The sequence below is a fragment of the Lagopus leucura genome, unplaced genomic scaffold (genome assembly GCF_019238085.1).
Source record: "Lagopus leucura isolate 7727_CA_CO unplaced genomic scaffold, USGS_WTPT01 Super-Scaffold_100022, whole genome shotgun sequence".
NCBI classification, from domain to species: Eukaryota; Metazoa; Chordata; class Aves; order Galliformes; family Phasianidae; genus Lagopus; species Lagopus leucura.
This window is the reverse complement of record NW_024962275.1, coordinates 8478180-8489329: the sequence shown is the minus strand read 5'-3', so window position 1 is coordinate 8489329 and position 11150 is coordinate 8478180. Positions and strand designations below refer to the sequence as shown.

The following is an 11150-nucleotide window of genomic DNA, read 5'->3' as shown; positions in this document are numbered from 1 at the left end:
TGTTTGTTGTGGAACTTGCAGAAGTGCAGTTTGTTCTGGTTTAAGCCCTAGTTGAAACGAAGCAGCCTTCCATCTAGGTTGGCACATTGCTGTGAGGTTAGCATGCACGCAGCTAAGCTGGATTCCCAGAGGTTTGCAGGATTCAGGAGTGGAAGCCAGCCATGCTGGTTTTAAGGGAGCGAGAGTCTGACTCAACCTGTCTTTGCTTTCTCCCCAGTGTGCAGTGGGGACTACGCTGAGCCTGACCTGACCAAGTCCACCCCTCACCAAGGCTTTCAGAACAATGTTCCTCACTATGCTGAAACAGACATCGTTCATCTCCAAGGCGTGACAGGAAACAACATGTATGCAGTCCCAGCCCTCACAGTGGATTCCCTTACCAAGAAGGACATTTCTGTTGGTGAATTCCCACGGCAGCAGCTACGACTGAAGGAGAAGCTGGGAGAAGGACAGTTTGGAGAGGTACAGCCATTCTCTTCCATGCTTTCTCTAGCAGAAAGGAGATGTCTGGCACAACGAATCCTCTCAGCTGCACTCTGGCATGACTTTGTCCTTGGGGACTGGGATACCTGCAAGATAGTGTATTACTTAATACATGCTTTTGCTGTTGGTTTGGGCTGAAAAGGACCTTAAAGATCATCTAATTCCAAACCCCTGTCATGGAAAGGGACAGTTTCCTTTAGACCGGGGTGCTGTTATTGTGGAGAGCCCTATTCTGTCCCTGCAAGGCTGCAGCCCAGTGCCACACAGGAATCTTTCATAGCAGGCAAACTTTGCCTGCTGTCTGTGTCCCTGTTTATGACCTGCAGGAAAGGCCTGGCAGTGTGAGTTCAGGCTGCTTCATGCCCTTCCACAGAGATCTCAAACATGTGCTGTCCCTCACCTGTAGGCATGTGACTGTATGTCACTGACTCCAGCTGAGCCAGATTCACTCTGGGTGAAAACAGTTTTCACGTGAGCAGGTGTTGGTTCTGATGGGGCTCTGCATGCTGGCCCTGGCCGAGGCAGACATTGTCCAGGCTTTGTGGTGCCCTCACATATTTTCTGGCGTCGCTTCTTGCTCAAGTCCCGGTTTGTCTCGGAAGCCCCAGGCAGCATGATGCACACATCTGGCATCTGCCAAGCACTGTCTTTGTTCCTTGGGCTCCTTTTGAGCTCTCTCTGTTTCTGGCTTTTTCTTCTCTCCCTGCTTTGGTTCCATACTAAGCCACGTGTTCCCCTCACTCTGTCCTGCTCTTCACCTGTGTCTCTATCCTCCCCAGCTTTTCCTCACTCAGAAATTCTGTTTGCTACATTTTGGCAAAGCACAGCCCTTTTCCCTTGTCCCTCTCACTTCTGTCTGGATCTCCCTATTGGAAAGGTGCTGGCATCCTCAATCTCCTTCACCTGGCAGTCAGCCACTGCTGTGGCATGGATCCTGCCCTGTCCTGGCTTGCATTCCAAAAATGTGAGGATTTTCCTCGCTATTTTGCTTCAGGTTTCTCCTTCCTACTGATTCCTTTCCTTTAAATAACTGTTAAAGCTTTCTCCTTCTCCTTTCTGTTGTTGATCAGCAGCAGCCAGGTTCTCCATCCCCTTTTCCTTGGAGTTTGATTCATGGCCTGTTTCTTTCCTGACATCACAGGCTCTTCCCCTCAGTTCTGCAGATGTGCTGCATCACAGTTCTTCTTTCTCTCCATCTCACCAACCTAATCTTACCAAACTGCTCACCATTGTAAGCTCTGCTCTGCTGCTCTGCCTTAGTGTGCAGTTTTGCTTCTGGCAGCATGGCTCATCCATGCATTTTTCACTCCACCCAGAGCTTCTGCAATTCCCAAGCCATTTATTTCTGTTGTTACCCATCAGCTTTCTGGAAACAGTGACACACTTACCTGCACCTTCAATGCAGGCCCTTGGTACCACGGCTCTTTTTCTTACTGCTGGCTTTTACGTCTGGTCTCTGCTTCATGTTGCTAGACTTTCAGAATTTGACGAGAATGAATCTCACAACTGTTCTTTGACCATGAGATTTCACTCTCCATGTAACTGCAGCAGCTTCTTTGCACTTCTGTTTCTGATTTGTAGGCCTGTCCATTTTCTGTGCTGTTTCCATTTGCTATTCACTTGCTTCTTGCATAAGTTCTTGCTGCATTCTTCATATAAAACTAATCTCCCATTATGTTTCCTTACTGCTGCAAGCAAATCCAGTCTGCTCCCTTCCTGCAGTCCTTTTGCCTATCCTGCACACTCACAAACAGCAATGTTTGTCCACTTCTCCTCTTGAATGTGCATTCTGATAAATCCTCAAGCAGGTGTTTTGTTGCACCCTTTCCTCCATCTTTTTTTATACAATCCTGGCAGTGTTTTCATGTGGCTCTTCATTTATTTATCTGAACAGACCCTGAATTCAGTGCTTTCCTCAGAGCATTCACCTCTGGTTGCACTAATAGGTGATGTTCAAACCATGACACATGTGCATTTCTCCCTTTTTTTTCTGGAATTGAAGGACTCTGGAGAGCTGTCTGTGATTTCTGGATGCTCCTCAGTTCAGAGGTCAGGCTGCAGGACAGTTCTGTACGTGCTGTGCATAAGCTGTACATACCCAGTGTGCTACAGCCTGCAGTGTTTGTGTACAGGTGCAGCACAAAGCAGACAACCCCAGGCATAGGGCCTTCCTGAGCATCTCTAGTGCTTGCTAGGCGGGTTGACCCCCACTTAGTTATGCACTGCACCAGTGGTCTACGTCTGTGGAGTAAACTGGGAGCCCATTAGTCTGCAGTCCATGTCTATGCTTATGGGCTTTGTGGTGTAGTCCAGAATCTCTGGCCAACCCATGGGCTGTTTGTCATCAGAACCACATCACTTCTATCAGATCATTCACTTGGTCGTTCTGCCAGTGGTGACCAAACCAATGACCTCAGTGTAAGATTGTTTTCCTCTTGTTTTCTGCTTGCACTCTCATAGTTGCCCCTGCTTTCTGCCCTGCAGGTGCATCTTTGTGAAGCTGATGGCCTGCTGGAGTTCCTGGGGGTCCCTTCCACAGAATTCACTCACCAGCCAGTTCTCGTAGCAGTGAAGATGCTGAGATCAGACGTCAACAAAACAGCCAGGTAAGCACATCCACAGTGCCAACCACCTGAGAAGGAAAGCAAATACTCCCCAAGCAACAGCTTCACGTGGGTTAACCCTGATGACCTCTGTGAGAGAGGCCTTGGTGTGTGCTTTGTGTCTGTGTAAGGATGCAGTCAAAGAGCTGAGGGTGGGAAGAAACAACGTCAAACTGAAATACTGTATTAATTCCCTTTTCTGGGGAAGGGGTGGATGCTGCACGCGAGGCCAGAACCAGCTTTCAAACTCACTGTGTGCAGATGTGTAAATATCTCTGGTCAGGGATTTCCTTACCTGCTGCTTGTGTTTTCCTTAGGCAGAGGAATAGCTTAGGATTCAAATCTCTGTTTTCTGTTTCACAAGAAATGATTTCCTGAAAGAGATCAAGATAATGTCTCGGCTGAAGAACCCAAATATCATCCGGCTTCTGGGGGTGTGTGTGCACGACGACCCGCTGTGCATGATTACAGAATACATGGAAAATGGGGACCTCAATCAGTTCCTGTCGCAGAGGGAAATCTACAGCAAATTTGCAATTTCAAACAACATTCCCTGTGTCAGGTAAGAGGAGCTGCCTGTACTTAGGCTCAGTCTGCAACACAGAGCTACCAGCTCCTTCTGTACCTTCCAGCCTGGCCCCAGCACGAACTGTGGGCACTGATTTCACTTTGCAGAGGATGCTGTTCTTGAGGCCTGCAGAGATCTCTGTTCCCATGAAGTGTCCCTGAGTGTGGGCTCTTCTGGTTTTGCATTAGTGAGGTTGCATCAAGCATTCATTCAGCAGCAGGCCACTTGCATTGCAGATGGAGTTTTGGGATAAAGTCAGGAATTGCTCTCAGGCTTTCAGGATGTTTTGTACATTCTCTGGATGCCTGAACAATATTACCTACAGAGAGCTGAGTGTGGAGCTTCATTAAGGAAAGATTTCATCAGGCAAAGCAGAAAAACAGTGCTCTGGCAGAGAAGATGGTTTTGTCTGTAGCGACTCTTACCTCCCTCCTCTGTGGAAGGATTGGCATGAAGACACCTCTGCTACTGCAAAATCCTTCCCTCAGGGCCAAGAGGTGCACTGTGCTTGGAAAAGGAGCCCTCTGACCAGAGCTCCCTGCATTGCTCTGCCTTGGGCATTTTCACCCACAGAGGGATGGGTTTATTTACAGTTAAAGGGCAAGGCAGAGCAAGCTCTGTGGGCAGCCCGAAGGGGAGGTGGTTGTGTCTTACAGGATCTAGAAGACAACAGCTTGGTTGCTGCCACAGCTGGCAGTGGTCAGTGCTCCTGCTGTGGGATGTTAGCAGACATTGTGAGGAGTTGTGACAATCAGAACTGCTGTAGGATGGCCTTGCAGACACATTCCAGCTCTCTTCAGTCTCCTGTCCATTCCTCACTTTTGAAACAGCTTTTGCCTTTACAGCTGAGGCTTTTTTTTTTCAGGCTGTAGTCTCAAACAGTCTTTCTTTCTTCTTCTGCTCACCTCTCACCTGACTTGAGCACCAGCATTCAGTGTTCTTCCCTGCTTTCCATTACTTGGCCCTACCCATCAGGTTTTCTTCCTTTTCCAGCTGATCCTTCACCCACTCCTTTTGTCCCTTTCAGCCCGACAGTTTCATGCTGAGGGACGCCTGTGTGACCAGCTCAGATGTCTGTCTCCATAGGAGCTGGTTACTGATAGTGAAATGAATCCCACTGCCAAAGAGTGCGTCTTGTGTCTCTGCCAGTTCCTGTGGGTGTCTGATTGACACAGCAAGTTCCAGCTGTCCCTGCAGCTTGTTTTGTGTTTGAGATACATCTTCATGCTGTATGGCTGTTTAACAAATCATGAAGATGAGTGAGAAGTCTCCCATCTCTCTCTGTATGCAGCACTGCATGCACCATGCACTGCAGAGCTTGCTGCATAGGGAGGCAGGGAGACAGTGGATAGCTGCTGATAAGACCTGCCAGAATGCAGGTGGGTTGGGGCATTGGGTGCCTTGAACTGAAAGAGAAGCAGCCCCAAGCATGAGGCACCCAATGAGGGGAGGGGAGAAGGCTGGGAGTCTCTGCCTGCCCCGAAGCAGGAAGCCAGCAGCCCGTGAGTGAGGTATGCAGGGTGGCTGAGTTCCTTCTCTGGGAGCACAGTGGGTCCACCCAGGTCAGAAGCATTGAGCTGGCAGTGGGACGGGGTCAGCTGTCACCTGGCTGAGCTGTGGTGATGACTGTAGTGGCAGGGAAGGGGTGGCGGCCCCTCAGGGCAGAAGGGCTGCCTCCCAGCTCTGCAGTGATGGTTCAGCTATTGGCAGGTAGGTCAGATATGTTGTCATGAGTCGTGCTGTTATCATTCAGATAACGTGACAACAGGGGACCTTTAAGGTTCCTTCAAACTCAGGTGATTCTGTGGTAATGCTTTCCTCACTGCCACCAGGGCACAACGAGAGGTAAGGCTTTTTTTCCTGAGCTTCAGCAGAAAAATAACGATTGTGAACAGTTTTTAGGTTTGTTTTGACAAACCTTGTTTACTTGAAGTGCTTGAGCACAGTGAGAAGCAGCTGAGCATCACAACTGCTGGGGTGTGAAGAGTTCTGAGAGTCAGATGGTCCAGATTCTGTGCATCACACGACTTTGTTCATGCTGCCTTCATTTCGGTGATGGGCAAATTGAAATTATAACAAAATGCTTTGGTTGACATGTTGGTAATATTAAACGTAAGCTGTCTTCAATGTTTCACGTGCTTCTGTTAATATGTGATAGCAGTGGTTTGAAATAGTGAGCTGAGCACTTCTTAAGACATGAAATTCTGAGTCTGTGCAGCTTAATTTTCGCTGGCACTCTGAGAATTATTGCTTTGCTGCATAAGCCCTTTGAAACTCTTGATATTAATGCTTGGTATTAAATGTCTAAGGGATGTCAAATTCTTACAGCCATGAATTTCAGGGACAGCTCAGGAGCTTGGCCTAGCCTGGCAGGTTGGGCTGTCAGTGCCCTGGAATTGGGACAGTTCAGTTTCAATGGTATTGCAAAAAAATGACAGGTCCCCATAGTACATCCAGTGCAAGGCCAAGCAGTAGGGAATGTCAGGCAAGGACCGAGTGCAAGGAACTGCATTGATTGCCTGTGTTCTGTCATCTTCTATTGCAGCTACTCTAACCTGCTCTACATGGCCACCCAGATTGCCTCTGGAATGAAGTATTTAGCATCTCTGAACTTCGTGCACAGAGATCTGGCAACTCGCAATTGCCTGGTGGGCAACAACTACACCATCAAGATCGCAGACTTTGGCATGAGCAGGAATCTGTACAGCGGGGATTATTACCGCATCCAGGGCAGGGCGGTGCTGCCCATCCGCTGGATGGCCTGGGAAAGCATCCTCCTGGTAGGCACTGCCTGAAAGCATCCCATCTGGTTCTCTGTGTGCCCTCAGTTAGCGAGTGGACTTAGGACAGTCTTTACAGGTGGCTGCAGATGGCCTGGTGAGATGTCTGTGAGGTTACGTTGGGCTGGGAAGGAGGGTTGTCCTTGCAAATACAGCACTTAGGCTCCAGATAATCTGTGCTGCTCTGTGCCTGGCATTCAGGATTCCTGCTGCAATCACAAGCAAGTTGCTGTTCTGTGCTGCTTCCTCAGCTCTGAAGCCCAGAGGGGCAGGAATGAAACCTGATGAGCCTCTGCTGCTTGAGGCTGGGCATTGATTTTGTGTTGATTTTGTCCTGCTGGCTGCCTTCAGGAGACTGTGTAACAGCCCGAGCACATCCATTCTGGGGGAAGTTCCTCAGTAATCAGCCCAATCTCTTTCTCAAGCTAGTTCACACTAGCTTAACCCTAATCATGCAGTTACACTTTCTTACAGCACCCCCTCTGAGTACATAGGAGAATTGTAGTTATGGCTGCCATAAAGGCTGATGGCCCCAAGCTTTTTTAAGTTTACCTTCTCCTTCTGGCTGCAGCTTCATCTAAACTGTAAGACACTTCCCTCCTTCCTTGTGTGAGTACCTTCCAAACGTTTGCAGGCTGCTGGGGTTGCTGGCTAAGCCTGGGCAATCTTGGCTGCTTGCTGACAAAGCTGCCCTCCAGCCCCAATTGTTGTCTGTGATTTTTGTGAGTAGTCTTTGGCTTCTTTTTGCTTCTTCAGAAACATATTGTTCCAAACAAATCCAGTTTGGGCACTTTTTGTTTTTAAAGACAGAAAGCAGGGACAGGGAGCAGACTGTCACCAACTTACTTGTGCAAAGATCAGAATTATCCTGGCCTAAGAGTCAGCTCTGCCTTCACCCCTAGGGCTTTGCCTCCTGTTCAGAGGCTTTTCTGTGCTGCAGTGCTGTGTTTTGGGTGGCAATGGGTGGCAGCTATCACCTCCCTGCCCCAGCACACAGCGTTTTGCTACAGCTGGAGGCAAATGCAGATGTCACCAGGAGAAATGGCAGACCCCTTTCTCTGAGACTCGCTCCCTGTTTCAAGAGGTTTGCCCCAGTGAGAGACTCACCTCCCTAAAGCTGTCCTGTGAGTCCACAGAGATGTGCTGTTGTTGCCCTGCAAAGCAGCAGTGTTGTGCTTCAGCCCCTTTGTGCATTGCTTAGAGCACGTTGGCTGCCCTGCTGTCTGTGGAGAGTGCTTTCCCAGGTGTGGATCCCTGTGATGAGAGAGAGCAGATGGAAATGGTTTTTTGCCAGATGAGTGCTGTGTGCAAACAGGACTGACTTTCTGTTCACAGGGCAAATTCACCACAGCCAGTGATGTCTGGGCGTTCGGGGTCACCCTGTGGGAGATGTTCATACTGTGCAAAGAGCAGCCTTACAGCCTCCTCTCAGATGAGCAAGTCATTGAGAACACAGGGGAGTTCTTCAGGAGCCAGGGCAGGCAGGTAAGAAAGCAAATGCGACTTTTCCTTTCTTCTCTTGTCCCTGTCACAGCCAAGTGGATCCCAGGGCCTTCCTGCTGCTCTCACATCATCTGCAGAAGTTCTTGCTTCTATTGCTCGTCTTATCAAGCGGGTCCAGCCTCTCCTGCCCTTTGTGCAGCTCATGGGACTGCCTTTCCCCTCCTGGTGTCCCACTGGAAGAACCTCCTGGCCTGTCCAGCTTCTTCCATGTCATAAATCACCTGTGTTCCAGGCTGCCTTTGATGCCCTGACCTCCTTAGCTTTTCTGAGCTCTCCTGCACAACTTTTTTGCTCTCAGACTTTGTCAGATCTTTCTTCCATTTGTGTTTTCTCTGAAAGACAAAGAGACAATTACAGAGGTGGGGAGGGAGGAACTGTTAGTGTGCAGGGGTTAGAATACACCTCCATATCTCCATCCATGCTGAGCTCTAACTGCTGAAGGGCTTCTCTATGTCATTATCGTCTGGTTCCAGGCAGGACTGTTCAGCCCACTGCTGCTGCCCTTGTGTCCTTCAATAGATAGATCAGTGAGGGTGGTAAATAGAGCATATGAGCACCTCCAAGGGTGGCTGTGCTCCAACAGAGTTGATGTACAGTTGCTTGTTCTCCCAAAACTCACATTGAGTACTGAAAGTTGAGGGATTAAAGGGAAGTAAAATAATGCAAGGTTTTATTTGTTGTCTCCCAGATATTAATGGCTTAGGTGAAGAGTCTAAAAGGTCACTGTATTGAAATGGAGGAAAGATTGTAAGTAAGTCTGCCAACCTGTACTTTAGATAAGCTCTAAAAGGTGTTTTTTCTTCTCTGCTAACAAGCTGTCACGATGCTTAGAAAGCCTCATGGGTTGTCTACGGTGAGTGGAAGTATTTGGATTTCATTGTGGTGCATTGGTTTTGGTTTGTGTTTGCGCCCATCTGATCCTCCTGGAGCATTTGTGCTTCCCTGGGCAGCGGGCAGCTCTGTGAGCAGCTCATGGCACGAGCTGGCAGTGCTCTGCAGGGCTGTGCCAGCTGGTGTCACAGTTCCATCCACACTTCACTGCTGTATTCACCTTGGATGGATCTCCAGTATTGCATGACTGCTGTCTTGTCTGGGCTGAAGCTGTCCTGTGGTCTTAACTTGGTCAAGGTTCCATCCTGTCAAGGACCCAGCACTCAACTTGCTCTGCATTTTGTTTTTCGTTTCAGATCTATCTGTCCCAAACTCCTCTATGTCCTAACCCTGTGTTTGACCTGATGCTGAAATGCTGGAGCAGGGACATAAAAGATCGTCCCACTTTCGACATGATTCACCACTTCCTGCTAGAACAAATGGAATCAAACATTTGACTCCAGCAAAAGAGACAGACTGATGGGAACAGAGTGACTGCGTGTCCCTGGGGGGCAGCCAGGGCACCCTGCTCTGCTCCCTTGACTGTTCCGTACTGAAATGGAGACGTCCATGGCAGCTGCTGGTTCTATTGGCCATGGGCTGACAGGTGCAGGACCAGAGGATCTCGTGTGGTTGAAAAATCATCTCCTCTTCTGAATCATTTCCTGGGAATACTGTGAGAGGGGTTTTAGTCGACGCCCGTACACCTTTGGGAAAAATGAATGCATCCCACTTTGCTGGGCTGTGGCTCTCCTGGTTGGAATGGAAGCTGCCGGGAGGCCAGGACAGATTCTAGAAGTAAAGACTTCAGTCTTCTCAAACTGTTCCATTCAGTCAAATGGAAGTCTTGTGCACATTAGCAAGTGTTTCTGTAGGCTCTTGCTGCAGACAATATATGTAGTGAGAAACTATGGCTGACAGAGCTAGGAAACGTTTAGGGACCTGAGGGCTGACAGAGCTGGATTAGCAACCCTTCGGGAGCGGCGCTATCGGGGTCTGCAGAGGATGCTGATAGAGGAGCCCAAGAGCACGTTCTTTTTTCCTGTGGTTGTTAAGCACTGCTTTGGTTACATATGTGCGTTTTTTTTCCCCACACTGGATTTTTTTTTTCTAGGAAAAAAAAAAAAAATTAAAAAAATGAATGTTAAAGGTCGTAGGAAGGTCACTGTGATCTTCTGACCTGCAAATTAAGGCTAGGGTAGGGAGTTTGTATTGAAAAGTAGCTGATACTGTACTACTGTCACTATGTAGATTCATTAGCCTAATGAACTTGTAGCCACAATGGACTGATGTGCAATTAATCCTGTATAAGTACCCATTAATATGAGATCTCTAAGTCGACGCTGTTACACGTGCAGAGGGAACTTAGATTTGGTGAAAGCCAATGGCTGAGAGCAGAACCCTCGATGTCACAGCTCACGGGGGAGGAAAGGGGGCAGAGCAGCTCCGGCCCTGCTCTACATGTGCACACACCTGCTGAGAGGTTTCTGGCCCTTCCTCACAGCCGTTTGTTGGTGCTGACAGCAGGCTGGAGCCCTGCGGCCCATGGGATGGAGCTGGCTGTCATCTGTGGGGCACAGACCCCCAGCTGTGCTCAGGATTTCCCTTTGCTTTGGCTGCTCCCTGCGCAGCGCGTGGCAGCTTCTCATCAAACCGGGGTTGGTTTTCAGCTGTTTCTCCAGTGCTTGGTTCTCTGGGGGATTTCGTAGGGCTCTGAAGGGTTGCAGGATTTCACTTGTTTCTACACTAAATCTGTTGTGGGTTTGTCAGGTTTGGGGACACTCTGCCGTTCCCTCTGTAGTTGTTTAGCCGGATCTTAAGGACCAAACGGAACATTTCATAAACTGGGAGAAGGTGCGAGTTCAGCACTTCTGAAAAGCAGCATCCAGTCCAGTGCGTTTCCAATAAAGATTGAGGATAACTCCCACCTTGGCCAGATGCAACGTGTGCTGCACTGCCAGCCCTGCAAGGGCACTGCTGCAGAGGGAATGCCAGAGTGCTTCTAAGAGAATGGCTGTGGCTGTTGGACTGACAGGGAAACCTGCACCCGGCATGGCTGCGTGCACAGTGCTGTGCTGGCAGGGCACCCCGTGCTTCTCCTGGAGTGTTTCCATCCCACCCCAGAAAATGTACAACCGTAGCTGTGTGTGCTGTGTGTGTTTCTGAGTTCTGAGGTTCTGGAATGCTGTAACATCACCTGGGCCGTGTCCCTCTGTAACATCAGTTCCTCCGCTGACGCACTGACATACGGAGTTTCTCTCGTATCAATAAATCCTAACGATAACCTTGACAAAAGAGAAGTTCTACTTTTATTTTTTAACTTAGGGCAGTCGCTGTGGGTCT

The 11150-nt window shown here is 49.0% G+C and overlaps 1 protein-coding gene across 6 annotated transcripts in view; it reads left to right on the top strand.

The window, feature by feature from the left end:
* Positions 1-11102, top strand: part of LOC122184161 (discoidin domain-containing receptor 2-like) — a 51291-nt gene extending 40189 nt beyond the window's left edge. For all 6 annotated transcript variants that reach the window (XM_042878885.1, XM_042878882.1, XM_042878883.1 and 3 more), the window contains 6 exons: positions 218-462; positions 2968-3089; positions 3451-3648; positions 6200-6434; positions 7770-7919; positions 9125-11102. In XM_042878885.1, the coding sequence (XP_042734819.1) occupies positions 218-462; positions 2968-3089; positions 3451-3648; positions 6200-6434; positions 7770-7919; positions 9125-9265 (1091 nt within the window). In that variant the 3' untranslated portion in view covers positions 9266-11102. The remainder of the gene's footprint in view (positions 1-217; positions 463-2967; positions 3090-3450; positions 3649-6199; positions 6435-7769; positions 7920-9124) is intronic.
* The last annotated feature ends 48 nt before the right edge of the window (positions 11103-11150 follow it).